General features: G+C 43.1%; 1 protein-coding gene across 1 annotated transcript in view; it reads right to left on the minus strand.

Annotated features, from left to right (window-relative positions):
- gabbr2 (gamma-aminobutyric acid (GABA) B receptor, 2) overlaps positions 1-26,084 on the minus strand; it is a 158,384-nt gene that overhangs the window by 19,394 nt on the left and 112,906 nt on the right. Inside the window, exon 13 of the mRNA XM_061093267.1 lies at positions 24,911-25,033. Within this exon, the coding sequence (XP_060949250.1) occupies positions 24,911-25,033 (123 nt within the window). The remainder of the gene's footprint in view (positions 1-24,910; positions 25,034-26,084) is intronic.

Consider the following 26,084-nt stretch of genomic DNA (forward strand, 5'->3'; position numbering starts at 1 on the left):
TCCAAATGTGCCCATGTTTCCTCCTTTTAATTTTGGGTAGAATAGGTTTCATACTGTGATGGTTTGTCTCTTACTGTACAATCCTGCAGATCCTCTCCCTCTGTTGGAAACGCTCCATTAGAGCTTTGTAATGGAACAAGACCATACTTGTGTCAGCCACCATCTGTTGGAAACTCCTAACATGCAGACTTCACTAAATTGGTTTTTGCTCAGTTGTCACACTCTCAGTTAAGATACTTTCTTTGGCCCAACTAGGGTTTTATCTGACTGAAGAAATACAGCAGAGCTCAGGTTTTTATCAGGCCGCTGGAATCATAATGACCAAACTCCTCTTCAATGATTTGACTGCTAGTGATGCTTTATTTATTTTACTAGCACTACACTTGTACAGCTGTGTATTGCAGTGTATGTATTCTATGCATATCCATGAAGATAAACATTTCTGTGGTAAATAGTTTAAGAATCACTTCAGTCTTGATTTATTCAAAACTATTCATACCACCGCCAAGGTCAAAGTCCGCCGAAGTCCACTTAACCCCCCCCCCCCCAAAAACAACACAGTCATGGATATCAGTCTCCTGAATATGTATATTTCTTTCATCCAGATCCATATTTTATATGAAATAAGTGAGAATATCAAAAAAGGCAGAAGAGCAAAAATAAATCCTGGCTCCATGTCAAAAATTCAATCGGTTCAAAGTCAGTCTACATTTTCCACACACATACCCATCCCCACTAAACAGAGATATTCAGACCATCTCTCAATGCAGACTTTAACACCCGAGTGTCATTCTTTATCTGAAGGGCCATAATAAGGATTTGTAGCTCTGAAGAAGCTCATAAATCCTGGATGATTCGGTGACAAATGGAAAGCACCGAGAACTGAGGATAAGCCATCAGATATGACAAGTTACTCTCACATGTCACCTCACCCTCAGGTATCGCAGCTCTTCTTTCTCTATCTCTCTGACTCTCATTTCCCTTCTAGCTATCTCTCTTTCAGCGGCTTCTGGTGCTTAAATCTGGCCTCATTCTGGTCAGACAGGCCCGTTGTTCACAACCACATCTGCAGCGGGGGAAACAGTCCAATTGGACGTGTAGTGTAGCAAGGTGTAACACACAAGCAGCTCTTATTTTATTCTAAAACTCACACCTCTCTGTGCCCTCTGCCAATAGAGCTGATAAACAGCATATACCTCATTTTAATCACAAACTTTCTGCTCCAGCTCCCGATTGAAGGGCTGCGGATGACATTCATTGATGACCTTTTCCCTCCTCTCGTTTAACGGCTCCTCTTGCTACAGTCCTCTTCAACCCATTCTTATTTCATCCCCCCTCTTTTCTCATCCAGGTGATTATTTTTGATTCGGTTCAATACCAGAACAGCTTTTCGGTATCACTGCCCTTTATGTGAACCGGGCGGCCGCAATTATGAGCCACAATACACAGAGATAAAAGCCCAGGCTCATTATGTCAGCAATGACCATTTCTCATTTTTTCCTGCTTCACTACATTTCCCATCATCCTTTGTCAAACAAACGTGTGCCAGAGAGTGGCCAGGAAATAATTGCCATTGTTCTGCGTTGATCCCCCCCCCCCCCCCCTGCCTGTTTACACAGTGTGATACAAGACCATCCTATAATATCATATAATATCTTCCTCAGGAAATTACCGGAAATGATCTGCCGTGTTAAACATTGATTGAACAAGGGGACCTACTGTACTCCAAGCTGCCATGAGTGAGTGTAATATGTTGGCAGAATGAATTAATTTGCTTGCAGATACTTCCCGCTCCAGTACCTCCTAACATCAAATGCAAGAGTGATTTAACACAATAAGGGGGAAGACTATAAATTACCTATTCCAACCTTCGCCAACGCTCCTTTATCTTATTCTATATTTGGAAGGAGACAATTGGTCAGGGGGGAATCCCCAACAGGCATTTCCCAGTTAGAAAAAGCAAACAACCTAACACCATTATGCTCCGGCGACCCACTGTCATCATGATATTTGATTATCCATTTGCATATGGACAGTAATTGGAATCCTTGTACTTCCAGAAGAGGGAAACCACACTATCCTCTTTTGAGGAATACGTCTCTCTGTGTCTTTTTTCGCTCTACCTTTCCGTCTGTCCCTGCAAACCGGGATCAGTAATTAAGTCCTTTGAGGCCCCCGAGTTGCCATGAGCCCTGTGTTGTGGCTGCTTAATTGGCTGTGTTATTCACAAGCGACCACTGTGTACTGTTCTGTGTTAGTGCGACAGACCTCTGAGTGCTGTTCGTCTATTTTTCCAAGGGGACTAGACGGCAATATTTATCTTGGCCGCAATTTCGCATCCTACTCCAAGCAGATGAAGTTCTTTCTTTAATGGAAGCGGTGCCTTCTACAGCCCGAACATCTCTTTTGTGTTATTGCATATCTCCCTCAGTCTCCAGTCTTCCAGTGTTTCAAAAATCATTTCAGCTCCATCCATTTCTTTAGCCCGTCCTGCAAAATTGTCAATCTAAACCAGTAATTTCCTTTTTACATCATACACACTCAAACACTACTTTGAAAATCTGCCAGATAGCATAGTCTTGATTCTAATGCACCTTCACCCACTTTCAGGATGTTGACACGACTGTGACATGAAGTAGATGAAAGGCTTTTGTATCAACAGTGTTTTATCTACGTATGTCTAATAGATTTCTTTTTTTCATGATATCTTGTGAGTACTTCACATTAAACGAGATGTTAAAAGGAAGCAGTCATTTAAATTGTGTTGAAATAAATCTTAACTATGACGCACGTGTGATCCTTGTCATCTTCCAGCTAAGTTATGTCACGACCCCTCTTGTTAAAACGAATATTTTCTGCAGTGCTTCCCAAGCTTTAATAGTGTAAGGGAATAGGGGCAGAAAGCATACTTCTACTTTCTCCTCTGCAGCCCCCCCATTAGCTGAACTCTGCTACAGGGCCAAAGTGTTGGTAAAGATATATACTGAAAAGTCAAATTGCTGCACATATTTTTTCTGTAATTAAGTTATATTATCTTGATACAAGTTAAGTGGGAAAACCTTTCGTCAACCTTAACCGCTCACTTGTTTTGATAACGGTGGACAGACATTAAAACTAATAAAAATGTTCCACCTCACCGGGAGTTGTTTTAAGATAAGGAGCAAAATTTAGGTAAACTATATTATAACATTAAAGTGCACAGAGCTTACATTTATCTTTCTCACACTTTCCATCTTTTTCTCTGTCTATCTGCAAATGAACAGTTCCTCCATGTTACTCATATTCATTTCCTGTACCCTATATATTTGTTCTACTGGTTTTCCTCTCAGTTAGCCCCACATTTCACTCGGTCCCTTTGCTTCACAGCTCTTGCTCCTTAATCCACTGTTTTGTTGCCTAGTCCATTCCTATCTTCTCTCTGTTGTTCCTATTCTCTGGTCCAAATCCATCGCCTGCAGCCCTGGGCCTCTTGCTCAACCTTCGGGAGACACGTAATGATGCAGAAATGCAGCAGTGCTCTCTAAGAGCTCCATGATGCACTGTGAGAGCAGACATGAAGCACACACACACACACACACTTGTGGTAAAACACAAACGGAGGCAGGCAAACAAACATGCACTCAGGCACACAGCTGCAAAGGTACAATTGCAAAAGTGCTCCCACAAGCCCACACGCGTGTGTCGGGGGCAAGTAGTGACAAGAATGTGGCCAGTGTGCCACACTGAGGGCAAGGAGGAGAGAGTTATATGATAGGAGCATCAATAGCAGCCTGCAGGAGCTGACACAATGAGTTCAACGCCATTGGCTTAATATGACAGCCCTGCCAACACCTCACACCCTCTGCATGGAAAATACACGCACACATGCACATACCCACAGAAGCATGGGTGAGTCAGACACTCCCAGGGGCATCTCTCCACCTAGCTAAAGCTTGGCTCTGACAAACACAACACCTTATGGTTGGCCACTGGTACCCGAGGAGAAACGGCAACACAGACACCATCCTAGTTCCATCCCTGTGACAGTAAACACAGCTCCACAGTATCTTAAGGTACTTTATATACAGTACAATATAACCACAGTTGGGCGGGCTTTACCGTAAGCCAGACAGATTTGCACCTTCCAATGCTTGTGTTGATCACTTGATTAATTCAGTTGGGACCACTTTACTCAAAGAAAACTGCATCTGCATAAGTTACGTTTGGCTGGATATGGCTATACAAGACAGAAAGAATACACCTTTCAGTTCTTCCATTTGCCTTCATGGAAAAATGAAGACAGGTAGAGCGTCAGCAAGACCCCCAAAGGGAACAGAACAGAGCGGGCGTCGATGACAACAGAAATGACACTAAATCAAACACAGCATGAAAAGGGGTGGAGCCCGGTTGCAGGCTGAAGCGGCTTAAATAATGCGCCTTGTCTGAGCTTTGCCAATGAATGTGTGGAATAGAGTCAGCTGAAACATCAGCTAATTTGTGGGCTGGCTTTGAGATCAGATGCTGTAGCTGCCAGGTGAGCTGAGCTTGACTTTGTGTCCTGAACTAACGCAAATGCTCAAAAAGCAGCATGTGTGTGTGTGTGTGTGTGTGTGCTCAATATGTGTGAGAGAATAATGCATATAAAAAGCAGTTTGTGTGTGGTACAGGGTGATCAGCCCTCTGCTACACCACCAGCAGGCAGTAAATCCATAAGAGCTTAACAGTCAATTACTTCAACTGTCATTGCCCGCCTCCCCAAGGACGGCAACCAGCTGCAACCAGGGCTGATGCAGCGCCTCCATTCATTGTGGAGGAGGATCCCACCTGCATGGAAACGGTCAATTAACACAGACAACCTGACTACAAGATCTAAAAATATCAATAACAAACCCTAACCCGGCTTACCAGAGCCGGAGCAGTCTGAGGACACACACTTGGGAGGAAAAATGCTGATAGATTGCATAAAAACATCGAAGGTCACATACATATATCCTGCTGAAGTGCACCTGAAAATGAAACTGTTAGAAAAACTTCCAGCGTTTCATTTTCAAATAGGCCGTCCTCGAGATAGAGATTGGTGAAGTCAGCAGCGATGGGAGCTCCCTCTTCCCTTTGTCAAGGAGGATACATCATGCACGCACTCACACACGCACGCACTCACACACACCTCAGTGGTGGCCTCTGAAGTATGGATTCACACATTCCTTCCCCAATCCAATAGAACTGTTCTACAGCTCAGAAAACAAGCCCATTGGCTCTTTTGCCGCTGATGGCCACATTCCCTCAGGTCCAGTTAAAAGGAAAGAAGGATGCCAGGAAAGTGACTATTAAGAAAGGAGCTCAAAGCGCAAAGCATGGCTAAACAGTGGCTCATTGTGTTCCCACTTTAACAGGAAGACATGCTTTTCACACAGATGGGCCGGATAAGGTGACGAGTAACAGACAAAAACTGTGGATGCATCAGTTACTATCAAAGATGTTTTCAATGCTCTCCATCAAGATATCACTTTTATCTGATGCACAAAAAAATAACTGTGCATCGCATCTTCTAGAGTCAATTTTCTCAGGCCTGTTTTGAAGGGAACGTTTACCAGTGCTTACATTCCATTATCTTTCTAGTTTGTGCCATCTAGATAAATCACAGTGGGAGCTTCATGCAAAATTCAGGGATTCAGGTATTCATGCATGATAAATAGAGGTGGCGGTGAGGACAGCCGAGTGACATCGCCAACTCTTGTTTATAAGAAGCTTCATCTTTGTATCTTGTTGTTTTTTCCTGCATAAATCAGTTATTCTAGCATTTTACTCCCCAATTTTAGTAGGAGTGATTTGAGATGGACTGAAATGTGGGAGCCACGGCTACACAAGAACAATAAGAAAGGAAGTAACAGGAGGGGCAGACGAATAAACCACTTTAAAACAACAATAGGACTCTCAGCTTGATGGTGATTGAAGTGGCATTGCAGAAAGCTGGTACTACAATCCTTGAAGATGAGGCACTCACAAGAAACATATTTCTTAAAGAATTATTTAATCTGAGGCAAGGGAGGATGAGATATTCAAACTTCTCTGCTCATGACAATTTAACTGAATTTCAAGTGTAAAATCGATGGAGTCTTTTAAAAACCAATTGCTGGGATCTTGCTTCGTCTTATGTCCATTCTGTATTTCCCATCAAGAAATAAAAAGAGCGAGAGAGACAAACACAGGCGGAGTGGACTCCATGTATTCAGAGACAGAGTGTTCTCTATCCACAGTATATCGCATCAACCAATAAAGGGGGGATAGATGGTTATACGGCGCGTAAACCCCAACAAAGCAGAGTAATATCTTCTCTCCGATGTCCCGGCCACATGGAGCTGGAAGTGTGACAGAGGGATTACTATTATTTTCAGATGGTGGTTGTTGTTTTCGGGGCTCAGCTGGTTGAGTTTGGCCATTGCATCATCACCAGGTGCTCCCCCTGTCCTCCCTGGGCACAGACCCACCATTGGAGGGCACTGCAGAGTTGCCACATTCACATCCCACAATAATGTTAGGAACACGGGACACCATTTATTGGACATGCCGGATTTAGATCATCCGAATTTATCCGAATGAAAAAAAGGAAGTAAATAAAGAAGGAAAAAGGAATTAAGAACAAACAACACTTGGGCAAGCAAACCAAGAAATGAGAGAAAGAAGAGAAAGCACACAGCATGGATTGTTTGAGCGCATGTCCTTGAATTAATTGAGTCCAAAATGCAAGAATAGAAATTCAACGGTGATTGAGGCAAATTAATTAAAAACTAAGGCCTTGTTAATTATACTCAGCTATCTCAGACAGATGAGCCCTCTGATGCATTCTGTCCCTCACTGGGACGCGTCTCCGGCATCGTCCCACTTTCAGTCCTGCTCCTCTGTATCAGGTACATTTATACAGGAGCCAGGATATAAGTTCACATTGCAGATCAAATCACTCGCCCTTCTTTGCTTTCTGTCCTCCCGTCCTTCTCATTGCTTATTTGTACCTTATGTCAGGAATGAGGTTCAACACATCTGTCAGTGTTTTACAGTATTACACAAGTTGGGGAGAAAATAATGCACAGTACTTCAGGGTTTAATGCTACTACTCCGTGGCTGCCACTTCTCATTTTGTCCCTTTTATAGGTGTAATGAAGAACCGCAAACACATCTCTCTCTCTCTCCTTCTTGCTCCCTCTCATCTCTCGTCTCTCCATCTCTCTGCCACCGTATCGATCCCCCGGTCCAATCAGGCTCTTGCGGCTACGTGAATCTCATTCTGAGGACATGGCAGCACATTTAATCTGAGCACAAATCAATAGCAGTATGTCTTTCGAAGGAATTCAAATTGTGTGTGTTTTTGGGGCATGCGTTTGAACAAAAATGTCATAAATTCGGAGAGAGTAAAAACAGAGACTGTGTGTGCGTAGCTAACCACAAACACTGCCCTAGGAACCATCAGCTATAAAAACAGCTAAAAACATACCTGCAAGTTTATGTAGAACTGTCATGGGCTATTAAGTCATTAGAGACTGCTGTATAAAAAGAAGACACATACTAGATTGAATGATACAGAAAGATACAGTGACAGAGTTAATGTAGCTTTTCCATGACACCTTACTGCAGACACAATACTCTATATGAGGAATGGGGCAATGCTCTTATGACTTTTGTGGAACTGCAGGGCAAGTCTAACATCAGGTTCATGTATGCACGCACGTACACACTGTCTTAACCCGTTCATCTGTTTACTGCCAAGACATTCTAAAATAGATTAACTTAGAATTAGTTTTGTACATATATATTACTTCAACAATAATCATTTTCACTTAAATAAAAGATAAAAAATGTTTTGCTCTCAAGTTAGATGTAACCACACACACACACATGTGGGAGGCAGGATACGTCTGCATTTTCACCTACATTCAATATGGAATATCAAAGTGGTGCTGTCAGGTAGAATTCAGCATTCTTGTTTCACACCTTCTTTGCTCTTGATCAAACGTCACAATCTTCCTTCCTGTAACTATCCTGGATCTGACCCTCCCTCCTCTCTCCACCTCCCTCCTCTCTCCCCAGTTGCAGGGCTGGCTAACACCAAACTGCAAATTCATTTTCATCACTCCATTACAGTCTAAGGTAATGAACCTGAACACAGAGCCCTGCATGGAGAACAGACCCATTCATAATGATCTGAGCCTAAGACACAGGTGAGGGAAACGAAAGACAGGTGGACAAAGACACAAACACACACACACACACACACACACACACACACACACAGGCTAACACATGCAGGGATTCGGTCAAGGGCAGTCAGGCAGCTGATGCTGCACAGTGAGTCAGTCAGGTTAATTACCGGACAGATGGCTATCAGGGAGCTTGGGTGGGAGTGGATGTAGGGGGGAGGGGTTTCATGCCTGAAAGATAATGACATCGCTTCTGTGAACATACACAAGTAACGCGTTGACATACACGTCATAGAGAATCAGCCGATTCCCCTTACAGCAACCAAGCACCTCCTTGCTGCCATCCAATCATCTCCCAGCTATTTTTCTCTCTCTCTTTCTGTCCCTCTCTCTCTCGCCACCGTCACCTCTTCTCATTACCTCTTCCTGCTCTCTCTCCCTTTTCTACGGCGCCCTCAACACCTCCTCTGCGTCGCCACCCTCTCACTAATCCTCGGTGACACATCTCACCATTCAGATCTCACGCAGAGAGCGCCTGCCTCGCTGCAGCTGATAATGTGCAATGCGCCACAGAGAAGCAATCAGACGATTTAACACAGAAATAAACAAGCCGTTCGCACTTGACAGGTAATTCATCATTAATGACTGTAATTTTCAGCAGCCATTACTAGTTCTGGGGCTCTTGGTAGTTTGCGTGTCAATATGTTACTGCTCCTCTTTTCCACAGTGACGATCATCTGGTAAAACAAAAGCCCAAATCCTTCGTGCTCAAATTAAAGCGTCATTCACTTTCATATGAGGGAACAGTGGAATTCTTTTCTTAATATGCTAAAAGAGATCGCTTCCTGTGAAGTAACACTGCTTTCATGCGAATGTCAAACGTTACATGCTTGCAGTCAAGACACCAACTCTTTGATGCCACTGCTAAATTAATCCAATAAGACGGGTCCATAGTTTCTGTGCGTCTCCCTTTAGAGCCAGATTAAACAAATGTGTCTCATCCAGAATATTATCGTTTTTAAGACATGTGACGGATGAAAAACATTATGATTGGCCGAAATACTCGCATGATTAATGCAAAATGTAATTTGTCATAATTTGAAGTAGCGTTTCAGACAATGGCTGATGACCTGTGAGATGGGACTGATATTGAAATAGATCACAGCAGTGTTTGAGTAGATAAAACAATGATGAAATAACACTGAAAAAGATTGTGACTCAGGCGATGTGCCTGTTGACCTGCTGACCAAGGCTCAGTCGATAAGAGATATGTTTGAGGAGGAGCAGGGTGGGCCGCAGGGAGTTGGCCAGCTCTGTTGGTTTTTCTAAAGATTTTCACGAAGCTAAGGGAAAATGCAATGATCGACAATGAAAGCCAAATGTTAAAGCTATCAAAAGTTTTCATTTTTTATTTCATGCCTCTATCTGCTTCAGAGGCTTTTTTTTTTTTGCAAACATTGGCAATTCTGTCAGCTGCTCAGAAAACCCTCAGGTTTTAGGGGGTCATTTATTAAAATCAATGCTTAGGTTTTAAAGAGTATTTTTTTATTCTGCAATTTATATGAGTTACATTTGAGAGGTGTAAGATTTACTTTAAAAAGAAGGGACAAAATGGGATGCCTGGGGTTATAGTCAATCTTAGTGGATGGGGTATAGCTTTACATTTCCCCCCTCCTTTGATGCAATTTTGAGCATATTGATCCAGGAAATTCATAACCTCACCCTGCTCTTTGTGTTTCTGGAGGTGTGTGGATGGCACGGGGGACGGGGGGGAAATGAGAGAACTGAAACCAGGCCCAAGGACAGCTTTTTATTAATACGTCAGAAAATGATGACTATCAATTTCAATGCACGACACTGTGTATGTGCAGAGTTCTTGGCGGCAATGACATATTAAAGAAGGCGAAAGGCAATTAACAGCCATGAAACATCCCTCAAGCTTAATACTATAAATTTGACTTAATTCCCTTAGAATGAGGATACTGACGGCTCAACACAGTAACCTGTGTGGCTGTTATCCACATAGAATACTTCACATCAGATAAGCACTTAATTGGAACCATTTCCCCCCTTGAATGTTTTGTTCCCATCACCTACACCATCCCTTCCTTTTTATCTAAAGAGCATTATTAATAATGCCTGAAGCAAAATGTAATGCTTTAACTGCCAAGCTGACAGCAGGCTTGGGTCTATTAAAAGGATGCATGCTCACATCAAAGTAAGCAGAGAATTCACTGGGGTCAAATCCCATCTCACCATGCTCCCCTCACAATGCCCCAAAAGCCCCCCCGTGAGCTCTTTGAAGAGTCGACTTTGCTGATGACAGGAGCAAAGATCACAGGTTGGAAGAGGAACCTGCAGCGTTTAAGACAGAGGTGAAATTCGGATGCACACACAAACAACCAAAACATCAGTTAGATGGGCCGGAACACATCAGTCACAACATCACATCCCAGACGGAGAGCAGAGAGCGGCAGATTATTTATTACAAATATCTTGTGACATCTAAGTGGGGGAAACTGTAAACGTGCAAAGGAAGGGTATCTCTTTGGAGGACAAAGTTACATTAGCCAGACATTTCCCAGTGGTCAGACTGAACCGAAATGTGAGAGCATCGTCACCGCCAGTGACGGCTCAAATTAAAACGAACAGCTTCACACAGCATGCTGCTTGTGTTGCCATCAATCATGCTATTTAATATTAGCAATGCCTGCAACATCAGCAAGATAAAAGTTTTCATTACTCTGCAGTGACTGTCCTCTTTGTAACTATTTCTGTATGATTTTCATGCACACACACACTGCATACAGTACACCACAATACCACAAACACACAACAACAGTTTTTCTCATCAGGCTCCAGTGAGTGAGGGGCGGGATCGGGGCGGGCACAGAGCCAGCTTGTTGCAGTGGCATTGGGTTTAATTATCTGACCTTCCTTGCGACTGGTTCACGGCCTCCCTGCCGATGGCAAGTGCTAATCAATGTCACTCTCGGCAGTGTGACGATAAGAAGCTGCGACTTGCCTTATTCTCCCCTTCTCTCTTTTCACTCTGCCTCTCATCACTTCTCTTCAACTTAATCTCCTCTAATGTCTGCAGCTCGAAGTTATAGATGGCACACTACTTCAGCTCCTTCCTCCGATGCTGGCGCCCTATAGCGTCTTTGCCACCCTTCTCTCTATTAATCATTCCAGGCTCTTCTTCACCCTCACATGCTTCTTTCCCCCTGCGTTTTCGTCTTTCATTTCCTCCGATCTCGGATCGCCTTGAGTTACCCTGAGTCTGCTATCCCTCTGTCCCTGTCCTTCTATCATCAGTGCTCCACACTGTTAGTGTGAAGTCGGCAGTTTGAAGAAGGCTCAAGGTCTTGTGTAAAATAACTCTTTCACTTAGCTCAATGTATTTGTATTCCTGGGCTCGGAGTGCTGAGGCAGCACTTGTACTTTGTTCAAGCTTTGGCAAAGTGCTCTCATCTCCCCATCACTGGCTGACCTTGGTGGTCTCCTATACCTGACTCCTAGGAGCGCTCGTGTACATGCGGTTGATGTCGTTATATCTGCTGGCGTGAATGTGTGAAACTGGGTGGTATCGACAATTAACCCCTCTCTGAGCGACCCCTCTCCCCAGACGCAGTGCAGCTGACACACTGACGCCTCCCCTGTCTGCAGTGTCAGTGCAGAGTGGGTGCGTGCAACAGCTTGTGGTTTCACATAAAAAGTCATTAGGAATGTGAGTGGGAAAATAATTGCCGGCAGTTCTTGTAATAATAGTTTTCATCTCACACAGCTGCTAATTTATTTATGGTTCCATCACTAGTGAGCAGTTTACGGTGTCAGAAATTACTTTCGAAAATAATGATAATCTACATGAAGGGACACCAGTTACTGTAGGGGTGATATCCCTGTGCCACTTATGCTGCTTTGGGTACAATGTTCTAATAGGGGGGCCGCAAGAATATTCTCAAAATATACTTTGGACAAGGACATTGTTTTAAAAAAAATACTACAACACACAATGGACATCAGATGCTTGACTTTTACCTATTGTACATTCAGGCACAAACTGAGGCCAAACTCAGTCAACTCCAGTAAGTCAAGACATCACAATGACTAAGGTTCCAGGATGGTGCAATAGAAAAAAAAAGAAATTCCACCCTGGGTCAGTCTCCGGCAGCAGTATTTCTTACTTTGGCCTAGTGCGGGAATAGCCAGCAAAAATTCAAACACAGTTAAACACACTTAAAATAATGTTTTTATGGGTAGCCCATTATATTAAATATGCAGTTTTAGTCAAGTAATAGCTATAGGAATTCTCCTGGTGTTCCAGTTGCATGCAGGATTATGTGTAACAGTAAAATCCAGTGATTGTTAAAGCACAAAGTATATATCGTTTATGAGGAGTAATGAGAAGCCACAAAGGTGCCACTCAAGCTGCCTCATATGAGTCATTACTATAGAATATCTCTCGTAAAAGAGCACCAACTCAAGCACATATTGTGTTGAACAGATATTACACTTGACCCTATAACAGCCCATTCCTCATCTACTCTGACTCAGAAGGGAGCAGTCCAGTGCACCTTTGTGTTATCCCGCTTTTATTGTGAAGACTACTACCACTACCACTAATTGGCCAGTATCTAACTAAATAAACAAATCACTAACAAGCTACAGGTTTGCTCAGGGAAAATCTCCTGGTGGGAATAAACTGACTGGGTCGCTGGTTGAGCAGGACACAGGATGTAGACTCAAGTCTTATCCACAAAAAGCAGCTTTCTGAATGATGGAGAGGCCGAGCAACGGTGAAGAAACATTTGTGCAAAAGTGCACCTCGTCATCACCTCACTGCCTCTGGGACCACCATCATCATCATCATCACGATCTGAGTCACCGCCGTCATCAAGAGCTGCGTCACTATCTAACTAATCATATCTCGGCCTGTGGCAAGACAAGATAGAGCTGCCTATCCCTAAAATCTGTGTGTGTGTATGTGTGTGTGTGTGTGTGTGTGTGTGTGTGTGTGTGTGTGTGTGTGTGTGTGTGTGTGTGTGTGTGTGCGTGTGCGTGCGTGCGTGTGTGTGTGTGTGTGTGTGTGTGTGTATGTGTGCGTGTGTCACCAGCTGAGCCATAATGGAATCCTCAGGGCTGTAGATGAACAGAGGAGGAGGAACATTGATGGATGTGTGACTGGTAGAGGGTGTCTCGTGTATATGAGAGGGAGAGAGAGAAAGAGAGATAGATAAAGAAGAGATAAATGTGAGAAGGGATGGGACAGTGGGAAAGATAGACAGCACATTAAGGAAAGCACAGCTGAGTGTATGTGAGAGAAATCACGCACACACACACTAATTATCTTTCACACGTACTGATGGTGAACGTGTACAAAACACACAAACAAGTTTTTTTAAAGCTTCCCATAAAGTTAATTTGTTTAATCTCAATCGAAGTTCCGCTTCTAAAATATTTGTCATTTTCACTCGGCATAAGGTAAAAAAGAAAAATTCACTTTTGGGGAGCTGTCCTGTCGTCCATCTTTACACACAGTCTATGATAGGATCTTTGTAAAGCTGCACACCCCTCTCCCGCCATAAAATACAAATACATGCATACAGTACATTATCCAGTGCCCACTTACACACTGAATAAAGCATTAGCTGTAAGATTTCTAATTGGTCAATTGCATACCCCTCATACTCAATCAGCTGTTGCCTAGCAACTGCAGTCCAGGGGAGCAGGAGGAAAGGTGCAGGGAAAAAAGGGCCGGGCAAAAAAAGACAGGAGAGCAAAAGAGGTGCAGGTGATTGTGGAGGTTGGGGTTAAATTTGTGTGTTTGTGTTTATTTTGTTGAACAGAAGGAGAGAAGGAGAGAGGTGAAGGGGGGAAACAGAGAGAAATCACATAATCACATAGACATGGGGAGAAATTAAAAAAAGAGGTAAGTATTGCTACCCAATTCCATTTTCGGCAGATTCACTTGCAGAGACTCAGCCATGCACAACCTCATGTCCAATTTACCAGTTAGAGTGTCAACAAACACGGGAGCTCTGAGGCAGTCCTTAGAGGGCTCCCGTGCATGATTCACTGATATTGCTGTCAGCTTACACGTCCCGTACACTGTTGTCCCAAAAAGACAAATACCAGCGCATTGCCAAAGAATTACAAAACATACTGGGTAAATATTCTCCCCAAAAAATAATGAAATTCTGTGAACACTGAAACCTCTGTTTGACTAGGCAAGATATCCAAGTCCTTCTCACGGTTCCTTCAGAAAACAGATCTGAGGCAGTGATCAATACAAAGGAATGATTTCAAACCTTCCAACAACTTTGTTGCTTAACTGTTGAATTACTGTAGTTGTAAAGTCACAGCAAAATAAGTGCAAGTAAACACTGATCACTGACACTGACGCTGGTCATGGTTCTGACTTTGCTTGTGTAGTTGTTTGATCTAGCATAAAAAATGTATCAGTAAATTCTCCCAAACCAGCACATTAAATGCACTTTTTTCTCTTGGACTTATTTCAGACGACCCATGTTGCATTTAATGAGAGGTGAATAACACATTTTTAAGGTCTCCAGCATTCTTTGAAATAAAATGGGAACATTTGCCAGTTTTTGGAACCAGGAAGCTCTTTCTCCGTTTTCTTCTCTGAAGTTGACTTCTGTTTCCATCAGTTCATAATTCAGCACTCTGTATGTAGGTTGAGGTGAGTTTTTTTCCTATCCAGGTGGAGTTATGTCGTGACTCTGGCTCTGGCAGTGCAGGACTATAAACAGAAGCAAGTATCCCCAAGGTACAACCGGTGACACACTTACTTTGGATACCTTGGAGGACTTTAAATAACAGGCCAATGTCAGAGGCAATGCTAGTGGTGTTTGAGCCTCTGAACCCATCACTCTAACTGCAAAAATAAGGAATAGAAAATGTGATAGCCAAGAAGTGTAATATGTATGGATATTATTATGTTACGAATGCATCTACCTACAGCAGAGCCACATGTTGTACATTCACCCCAATACTAGAACTCGATACTATCTAATAGTGCAAATCGTGCAGTGACTGTTACTTTAACCATAATAATGCACAACCATCCTTATGGGATAGGCTCTCTCTGAGACGCCTCGGCAGTCATACAAATCATCATGAATGTGTGAGGTCTGTGTACCCTTCCCTTTTGTTCCCTCCCTCCCTTCCTTTTCCCCTCCAGAGGTGGTCGATGAGAAAAGGCCTAGGTGGTTGGTGGTTATCCCTTAATGACCCAGTTTACTTTGAAAAGACATTGATCTCAGCGAGAGCTTTACCCGAGGCTAACAAAGGAGCCTCAAAGCCAATCTTAGATAATGCTGCTGTCGATGACATTGTTCTTTATTCGACAGAATAAATACTTTATGGTTCACAATCTTTGTCTCCGTCACTGGGAATGTGATTACTCCTGGATAAATCTCTGCGTAATTCAATTCAGACCTTACTTAAACTGTCCGAATCTGAGATAAAAATGTAAGTGACTGGGGCGCATTTGATTTCCGGGTAGTTTTTCCCCAAAGGAAAGCACACACAGTATGTTTAATATTCAAAAGAATACCATTTTGAAAATGAAGGGCCAACAGGATTAAATGAAATGGAAATAGGTCTATCATTTCTGCCTGTTTCCACAGAGCAGGCTGATAATGAAACAAGAGCACTGTGTCCTTCAGGTGGCATTCACCAAATCATCAGTTGACTGGAACTGCAGCGGACGTCCTGAGTGCAGGGGGGGGGGGGTGAAAGTGAGTATGCATCTAAACTTGTATATATAAGTGCATCATCTTCGTTTTTGTAAATCAAAATCAAAAAATTGGAAATTAAATCATGAGCTGTTGTGTATTATTATTGCGTCGAATGATTACAAAATGTGAAGCTTGCTTGGTTCAGAGAATTTAGTCACTGCTTGGTAGCACATGAACACAGCCACTAAGGGGAGTTTTTATAAACAATCATTTTGACTGAAATGGTGCAATCATTTTCACTATGATGGAATATATCCCGTTAAAATACCAACCGAGCAAAGTTTTAAGTAGTTTTCTGAATGGCCGAATAAGAAGGCGAATCGAAAAACTGCGACAGGCAGAGCAAAATGGCTATCAATAAAGAAAGCTATAGAAAAGTTGTGGTAAAACTGCAAAAACATTCAGAATACCTGAATGGTACTCATACATAATACCTCATACAAAAAAACTCACATAGAATCCTACATTGGTCACATTTGCTAATATTGAATATATAGATCCAACAGAGAAAAAATATAAGGAAGAACTGATAGCAGGTGCCTGCTGTCAACTTGGTGTCATTATTAGTAGAAATTAAAACAGATGCAAAAATAGGCCTTTTCATTTGACTTTTCCTTCTTTTCAGAAATTGTATTGATAACAAAGCATTTTAAACACAGCACTCCAACAAACGTCATTTAACAGCTTCTCAGCAAGAGAAATAGGAATGCAATGTAAGCAAGGCCACTTAAGATGTCGTTTAATGGCAAAAGTAAAAACGCAGACCCAATATCTGAGTTTCTGTAATAGAGACTTTAACAGGGCACTTTAGCCTCTGGTCAGATCAGTGCTGCATCTCTTTTCTGCGGATAATGAAAGGTTCACTTTCAAGCTAATCAACATAATCTCACCATTGACCCATGAAGATGAGTAGCTCAGTCAGGAGAAGCTTTAGAGATGCTTTTTATGAGTTATTTTACCACCAAACTGGATAATTAACCAGGGAAGGAGAGGTCAATCCAATCCATGAAGGAACTGAGGTTTAAAATATTCAAATTAAATCACAAACTGGATTTTATCAAAACAGGTATGACGATGGCACCCAACTTTATTTTATAAGATACATTAAGGTTCATATGCAGGCCCCCAGACATAGATGGCTGCATTGACAGGATGAAGTTAATATAGTGCAGACAATGCCATGAAAACCATTGCACTTGAAAAGAAACCTCATAACCCGTGGATGAGGTGGAATCTGTGAAACGTTGCCATGATTCAGAATGTGTCAACCCATCATAAAACGAGTGACACCCTTCATCTAGAGAGAAGAGACAGATATGGCACAGGAGTTACCATGCCAAATCCCCCAGAATGCCCCTGGGGGATGAGGCGCATGATGAAGTTAAAATGGCCAAGGATCAAGAGCAACTGTTGCTTAGGGATGTTTCTCGCAGCATATTTTCAACTAAAAGGGACAATTTCATTATGTTTCAGTTCAATACGTTGCCAAGAAACTCCAGACATGTGTCTGGGCCTATTGTTTTTTCATCTGACAGGGGGAGGCCTAGAGCCCGAAAACAATATTTCAGTTTGGACAGAGATGAGCCGGAGTTGTCCTGAGGGAGAACTATCAGGAGGAAATCATCCAGTACACGAGCGTTCGGATTTTTTAAAGCTGGATCCAACAAAGCGCTTCATTCAGGCACACCAAATAGTAATATTTGAAACCCACCTGTTGAAAATGTTTTTCCACTCGCACAGGTGCATGGGGACAGTTTTGAAATCATTGGTAATGCATGGTTTGGAAACCCCATGCTCCTGCTGGTTTTTATTAATATACTGTAGCAGCATTATTGACATTGGCTGTAGGGGATTCATTCTAGAAATAGGGTCTGAAGCTTGGTGCAGACAGGATCAAAGACTCGTCTCCTCTTCCCTGAATCTTTACTTGCTGCTACTTCTATGTGGCTTGTGAGGACTGATAATGTGCCCACTGTTTACATCCTTTAACTGAGAAGCTGTTTCTGGTACTTTAACTGCAGGCTCAAGATTCTTTACCACATATGAAGCTGTCAGGGAAGTGAGGACACGGACTTTAATTTCCTGAGGAAAGGTTTTGTTTTAAGACCACGACAAAAATACTTATAGGGGACGATTTTTCTGCTAAACATTATAGTATGAAGGGATATTTGTTGAGAATGTCAATAAACCATGTCATGCCTCTTTCCATGGAGGGATCCTTGATGGATTGATGCACCGAGACAAACTGACCAAGGGTGTGTATCTTTGCAACTGCTGACAGCCCTTTCTGTCAGTGAAGGACTGTGAGGGAGAGGGGCCTCGAAGGTTGTGTTTGATGGCACTGTGGGACCGGGGGGGGGGGGGGGGGCCTTGTGACCTGTACAGCAACAGTAGTTACAGCAGTTAATCTGGGAAATGTAAAGCGTGACTTTGCTGGTGAATTCTTTATGATACTGATGAAATATATTTTTTCCAAATTTTAGATTAAGGGTTAATCAAGCTTGGATATGAGCCAAGGTCCAGCTGTCTTTCAGGGTGGACGGAGAAACTTACACCATGGTCGACAACACAGGATGAGAAACTGACCTATAGATAAATCTCGGTTTAACTGGGGATCTGCAGTATTGAAGGTGGTGAGAAGTTTATTGCACTTGGCCGATGGCAGGACAAGGCTCACTAAATTATTGTGTTTGCCTTGAAGAAATTTAGATCTTCTGAAGGAAAGTTGCTGAAAAGAGCTAGGCGAGTTCTCCTGCAGGCCATCAAAGGAATTGAATAGTTCTCCAGCAGCATATGGGGATCCAAAACCTCTGGGAGAGGAACATTGTCAGAGGAAAACATCAGCTTTAAACAAAAGCAACATGATGCAACAAAAGGGGGAGTGGAACATGTGCCATTTGCAGCGGATGAGAGGCGAACACATCTAAAGGTTGACAGCAACAACATGATTAGCAGATTGAGATCATGGCAAAATCAAATTGATTTACTGAAAACACAGAGTCAAATGATTAGAAGAAGAAGGAGAGATAGAGAGAGAGGGGTGAGAGAGAGAGAGAGAGAGAGAGAGAGGGAGAGAGAGGGAGAGAGAGGGAGAGAGAGAGAGAGAGAGTTGTGAATGAATAAGTCTCCTGATTGAATTTACACTGAGCTTAATTTTCACCTAATAAGCGTTGTATGTTGACTTGCTACTGCAGTGACATGACGCTGGGAACAGAGATAAGAACACCTTCCATTCTCTTTCTCTCCTTGCCTTACTGCACACAGACGGGGGCAGCAGAGGCAGGGAAGCAGAGAAAAACCTCTGTGAGCATTCCTAAACTTCTGCCTGGAAATATGCATGCATGAGTGTGCATGTGTATAGACTGTGCACCTTTCTGCTCCAATCTGTCACGGCTGTTCAACAGCCCAGTGCTACATGGACATTAACATCTCCTCAGCATGCCAAACTGAAGTGGGTGCCCTAAAATTGCTATTTTTGTCTCATGGATCAACGGTGGCGCTCTCTGCGCTATGGATGTCAGAAACCATGGCTGTTACCATGGTGATGCCACACTGCAATATTCTTTTGCAGCTCGCCCGCCTGCCGATTCTTGCAGCACTTCCATGCTGGGAAAATTGACAGGGGAGGGAGGGGAGGGAAAAGGAGACAGGAGGAGAGACACAAGTAGAGGGGTCTGCAGGAGGATCCACCAGAATGCTAATCATCCTCTCTCGACAGTTTGTCCTTCATTATGCAGGAGACAATGCCCAGGACCACAAGAGAGGACGATAATGTGAACGTAAACACTCAGGCATAAGTAAAAAATCATATCTATGCATGAGTGAGCACATAGATTCCACATGAAGTTAAAACAGGCTGATACATATATTCATACATACAAGGTCACTGCATAAACACACACGTACACACATACAAACACACACACAGACACGAAGGTGTAAATACAAAAATGAACAATCTACTACCACATGCTGCAACACGCGTGTGCATTGACACTGCAACATGTGTCAGTACTGCATGGCTTGATCTGAAGGCAAGCGGCAGTCTGCCCTTCTGGTGAAACATCTACGCCATTAACAAATGCTCAATTATTAACGAGCCACAAAATGGATCTAATTGCTCGCTGCAGCCCAACGTCTCTATCAGGATTCTTAGGATGTTCCTGGAGCAGCCTCGGTTATTCCTGCTCTCACTGTGCTCCCTGGGAAAAAAGACACTGATATGCACAGTATTCCCCCATGCTGATATGACTCAGGGGTCAGACTACTCTAAAGAACTGGGGTAGAGGGGGTGCAGCAATTATCACCTTGGCAACGTTGCTTTTAATCTTCACATTTTTATTGAATTCCGCTAAGACAGCTGTGTTTAATGTCCAGCAGAGATCATAGCCTTGGTTGAAAAAGGTTGAGGAAAATGTCAAGGTCACAAGTAATTTCTGGTGGCACATCATCTGCATTATATAATTAAAACTGCAGGGTTGGTGCAGCCATAAAATGAGACCCAGGGGTCAGTCGCTTTTCGAGACTTAACTCTGTACATGATCCCTGGCCCTTCTTTACTTTTATTTTGAAGGGTATTAAATCAGTCAAGTTTTATGAAGCAGTCCAGAAGGATCTCTTGTCAGCGTCTTCACCGTCTCATCTTCTTGCTAATGCTAATAAAGGATGCAAAGGGGAATGCCCTAGTTTTGCTAATGGTAGCTCATTAAGCTTAGCTTGCTAGATTCAGAGCAGAGGGTTCACCCCCGGTGATGCAGGGGATTGACTTTGTCTATGTTTCTGCTGGGTAAATCTTAGTTATAAAGCAAAGGCAAGATAATTTAATCCAGTCTCAATGACAGCCTGTTATCCACTTATAATATGGAGATGTAGATGAAGGCAGTTTAATAATGTTTTTCTCCCAAATATGCACTTTTGGTCATACCTGAATGTCTCCACACTGTATTTTCACAAAAACCCAAACATTTCTGTCAACAGCATCTACACTTCTTCGCCGGCTAAGTCCGGAAGGACACCTTCCTGTGTAATGAATCCAGCAACAAAAGTGGTGGACTAGCAAGCACCGGGACGGTTCAATAACACCATGTTGTTATGGCGCACACCCTTGGGTACAGCAGGTAGATACAGCTCTGTGAACCCAAGGTCAATGTTACTCCCAATCCTCCACAGTGAGGGAAAGTGCAAGGGGTGGAGGAGGGGGGATTTTGAAAAGACAGAGAGCTGAGAGGTAAAGAGAGGTCAGCCTCCCCAGCTCTCCGCATAATCCAGGCAGCACCACTGACTGGATGACCCCTCAGCCATCAACAGGAAACACCGCCCCTCCAGCCCTCCTGCCTTAGCACAAAGCATAGATAGAACCAATCACAGAGGTATAGGGACCACTCCATTACTAGCACCCTAGAACTGCAATCCTCACTGACTCCACTGGGGAATTCTTGGTGTTCTTATACTGACCAATTCCTCCATCTCCTCTTTCATGACCACCTGAGTGACTCCTAACAAACATAATCATCCGCAGTCTAACAAATGTCCTGCAGCACAAGGAGGAGTGGCCATCAGAGGCTGCTGTAAAAAGTGTCTCAGGCAGCACACTGAGTTTCCTAAGCGTTTCTCCATTTGCACACTGCTGCCACAGACTGACTTCCCCTGGGACCTCATCCACAATGTAAAGGTTTGAGGAGGCAGAATTCTGTAGCTGCATGATAAATGTCCCGCGAGAAACAACCCCTGATGCCAGCAGGACAGAATTAAGCCATTAATCATTGGTTATCAACATTTATAAAGTTCCATTCAATTTTACACCCCAACTTGGGCAACTACATCAAACTGTCTGTATCATTGAATTGTATTATCTTTGACACTTTTGTAATACTGTTCATCTGACATTTAACCCAATAAATCAATTTAAATCAGTTTAACAAGAATTATATATAGTTTCAAATAGAACCTAGATAAAAGAAAGCGAGAGAGCGAGAGAGAGAGAGAAAGAGAGAGAGAGAGAGAGAGAGAGAGAGAGAGAGAGAGAGAGAGAGAGAGAGAGAGAGAGAATGGAAAAGACAATGCACAGAGGGAAGTTGCAGCAGAGGGGAGGGGCTTGTGTAGCATGATGTGACGGCTCACAGAAAACTGAACACCTAATGGTCCTTCTCCTTGTGCCAATTACTGTTAGTCAGTCAGAGCAGGTCTCACGGCTCCTGCGCCCTATGACCAGCCATCCACCATGCTCCCATTCACCATTCCTCCCCACACAGCCCCCCCATCTTTAACCTAAGTGGTTGTTTGGACAGAAATAGCACTGGGTTTAAAACACAAGGGGCTCTGTTAGTCGGGGCATGTTGTGACAGGTAGCAGGGAGAAAATGAAATATCATCCAGCCCCGCTCCACTGATCTATTGCACTGCCTTGAAGCAAAAGGTTCCACATATTTGTTGAATGTCTCTATGTGTACTTTATGTTTGGATGCGTCGTGGCCACTACTGCGCTGCAGCCTCATTAGAAACATTGAGGAGCAGGAGTTATTTTTTGTGAAGGACACAGTAAAACTTTCCTCTGTCCCTGGTAGTACAAAATGTTTATGTTTTTCTTTAAAATGTATTGTTATGTTTATAATGTTTATTACACTAAATACAGTGTTAGCCTATACTCTGTCTTTCCCAAGCCTTTCTCATGTTTTTACCCCTGTCTGGATATGTGGGTTACCTTCTGGTTTCTGGTCCCACCTGTCCCACCTGGAGGCCCCGGGCACAGAGAAGCTCCAGGCTGCCTCTACCCATGCTGAGCCCCAAGGGTCCACTGCTGCTGGAAATCTGGCAGACTGGGCAGGCATGAGAGGCCTCAGCCCAGGCATGCAGATCCATAACCCCAGGGGGGATGCAGACTCCTACACTGAGTAGTTAATATATTCAAAACACCCCCCTGGCCAGGGGCTTAGAGTCTGAGAATACTCCACGAGGTCCCGACTGCACACACTGACAACATTCACAAATGAATATGTTAGGCAAGGCTTTGCTACACCCTTGAGGCAGACTTAAATATGTAAGTGGCTATCATCATAAAGGAAATACAGCTTGTTCTAGAGTTGTACAAATGTGTGAGTATACCTACAGAATATGACACAAAGAGCACAAGAATGTAAATGGGTCTAGCAAAGTATCTCGCAGAGATTTCTTCAAAGATCTCAAACAGCAATATTTTCATCACGAACTGCAACAGAAACAAACTTACAGAGGCTGACCTGCACCCCCTCCTCTTAGATAAGCCCTTTTTATGTCCTCACAAGTTTTAATTTAATCGAAGACACGAAAAAGTCAAAACTGGGAGCAAGGCAGGGTTCCCTCCCCCGCAGGACCCTGGCAGCAAACAAGCAAACAACATCCATCAGTACAACCAAAGGAAGTCTCCATAAATACCCACGATAACACCCAGCTTTCACTGCAGTGACCTTCTGATAACCTCCGTTTATTGGAAGGGTCAATGAGGATCCAACCAATGCCCTCGATGTCTAAGGACTTCAGGCTCTTGGGAGGCAGTTAACAGTCTCGTGGCCTACATACAGAAGTCTAGGGGACTTGAAAGAACTCATTAGGGGAAATCTCCACTTAGCAGTATCCATGGTCTCTGATCTTCAAAGACAGATGATCTCAGCTGCAGTGGAATAATTGCTCCTGCTTGTCAGTTGTTAGCAGCAACAGTAAAGTAAAAATAGTCTTTCCTGTTCCATTGACTTCTTTGTGAGCACATAAAGGGAGGAAGACTGTACATTTAATGTAAAAAGCATTGTCTGGTAGTTTTGTCCATCAAATCCAGTGAATTGGAAATACCCAGTGAACAGGTAAGACAACAAACCTGCCAAAGACCTTAATGTGACAGCAGATGGAAGTCTTGAATAAAATGATGGTCATACATTCACATTTAACAAACCACAGCTGCAGAGACATCATAACTAACAATACAGTGTCACACAAAAATATAGTACCCATCTCATTTGTACAGTATCCCTATCCACTGCACCTGCTCCGTAACACATGAGTCACCCTTGGATTAATGCAAGCCCATATTTTTTTAACAACTCAATAACTGGAGGAATGAGTTCTGCTGCCCTTTTATCTTTGACCAGTGGAACACTCAACCATCTATTTAACAGCATGAGTTGATATTCTCAAAAAATAAAACAAAAAAAAAAAGATTAGACTCAAAGCTATTCAAATAAATGCAGCTCAAAATCCCCCTGAGTCCAGCATTTAACATACCGTCTTTAAGCGGTCTGCTAAACACACTAGTGGCAAGAAGAACAGAAAGACAGCTGAACCAAACGGTGAGGCACTTCTGCAAACATATTTTATACTACAGAAATATGGGGGAAAAACAACTCAACTTGCCATTCTAGCAAAAATGATTAATTATTTGAGAAAAACTTGCAGTTGTGCCTCAATGATTCGCAGTCTGCATTCCCTTAATACGACCGACAGTTGCTAATATGTCATGCCTTACTGAGAACACTCGTCACACTCCATCAGCCACAGAAGCCAGAGCTCCGTATGTTAATTTTAGCCAACTAGGCTTACTGTTAGGTTAATCCTGTAGCAATCTTCGAAGATCTGAATCTTCTCAATCCAATCGCAGCGAGGCAGAGTTCATTTCTACTCTACACCACGCCGCCTCTCCAGCAAGGCGAAAGTGGTGCCAAGAGCCTCTCTTCCAACAGCCCTTGCCAGAGTCTCACATCCAAGCTGGCAAATGTCCGGACACGGGATGAGCACAGGAGGCAGCAATGGCTCACATCCTGACCCAAAAATAATGAGCACAACAAAGATGCTCGAGCTACAGCCCAAGGCGGACATTTTGTTTGCCTAAACTCCACATACAGGCGTTGGTTGTTTTTTTGCAAGAATCTGTGTCACTGGGATTCTTCCAGCTGACGAAAAATCATGATATACCAAGATAAAAAAAATAATCAAGCTGAAAATGCACACTGACCTCCAAGCTGTATTCTTCCACAGTCCTCTTGAGCGGGTCCACAATCTGCCAGCAAATGAGGATGCATAGGTCGATCAGCAACATCCCGCCAACGATAATCAACAACTTCTGGTCCTTTATGATCTGGAGGGGAAAAACAAGTATTGTGTTTGCCAACATTTGCTAATGGTATCTAACAGTGTTTGTGTTGGTTGAGCCATTCCAAATAACATTTCTCTTTGATCATTGTTATCGCGTGAACCAAATGATTCTTGTCCCCATCACAGTGCCAAGACCCCTGCTGCCTCCATTCTAACATCTAATCAGGGACTAATTGCAATGGATTTAGTTGCAATTAGCCACCAACTAGAAAAGGAAACCAGCCAAACTGTGAGTCCAAGACCTGGTTCAGGATTCAATACTGACACTCTTTTGCATTGTCCCAGGATAATGAGTTCTGTCAATACTGTGCCACCAACAAGCTATTTGCTACCTTGAGGCCAGAGAATGTGGAAAAGATCTACCCAACAAGAGCCAACGCTCCACCACTGAAGCTCCTCTTTTGTACCATGAACTTTAGAGGGATGAAAGCTGTGACCTGTTTGTGATCTGTATTTATAAAAGCGTTTGACAGTCTGGAACCGCAGATCAAAGCAAAGGTCAGGGAACACAGGCAGGGCTGTGTATGGAAAGTATCACATCACCCAAATGAAGCGCGGGGGTCTCGTGTGAGGGGATTGTTGTTTTTTGATGTGCTGTCGTTTGATGGCGTTCGCGTTGGACAAATATCGGCAAGAGGAGTGACATTTCTTAACGCCAACATGGACAACGATTTAAATACCTCCATGTTAAAGAAAAAGATCTAGTTGATGAAACAAGTAATGACTTCAACAAGTGAACAGTTGTAATAAAGATATTTAGGATGTGTGATATTTTAGTTAAAGAGAGAAAGCTCTACGCCACCATCTGCTCAACTGTGATGTTACTCTGCCAACAGAGTCTGTGAGAGACAAACAATGAGTCTCAATTACCTGAAGTGTTATCTACTATTTTCTTTCCTGCACTATTATTGGCTCTCTGACACATCAGTTTGTTCTAATGTCCTTGTTTGGTGAATTTGACTGAGAAAGAAGGACAAAATGATCATAAAAGTATTGAATGTACACATGGATGTGAACAAAATTGTGTGTGTGCT

The sequence above is a fragment of the Limanda limanda genome, chromosome 19, assembly GCF_963576545.1.
Source record: "Limanda limanda chromosome 19, fLimLim1.1, whole genome shotgun sequence".
Classification (NCBI taxonomy): Eukaryota; Metazoa; Chordata; class Actinopteri; order Pleuronectiformes; family Pleuronectidae; genus Limanda; species Limanda limanda.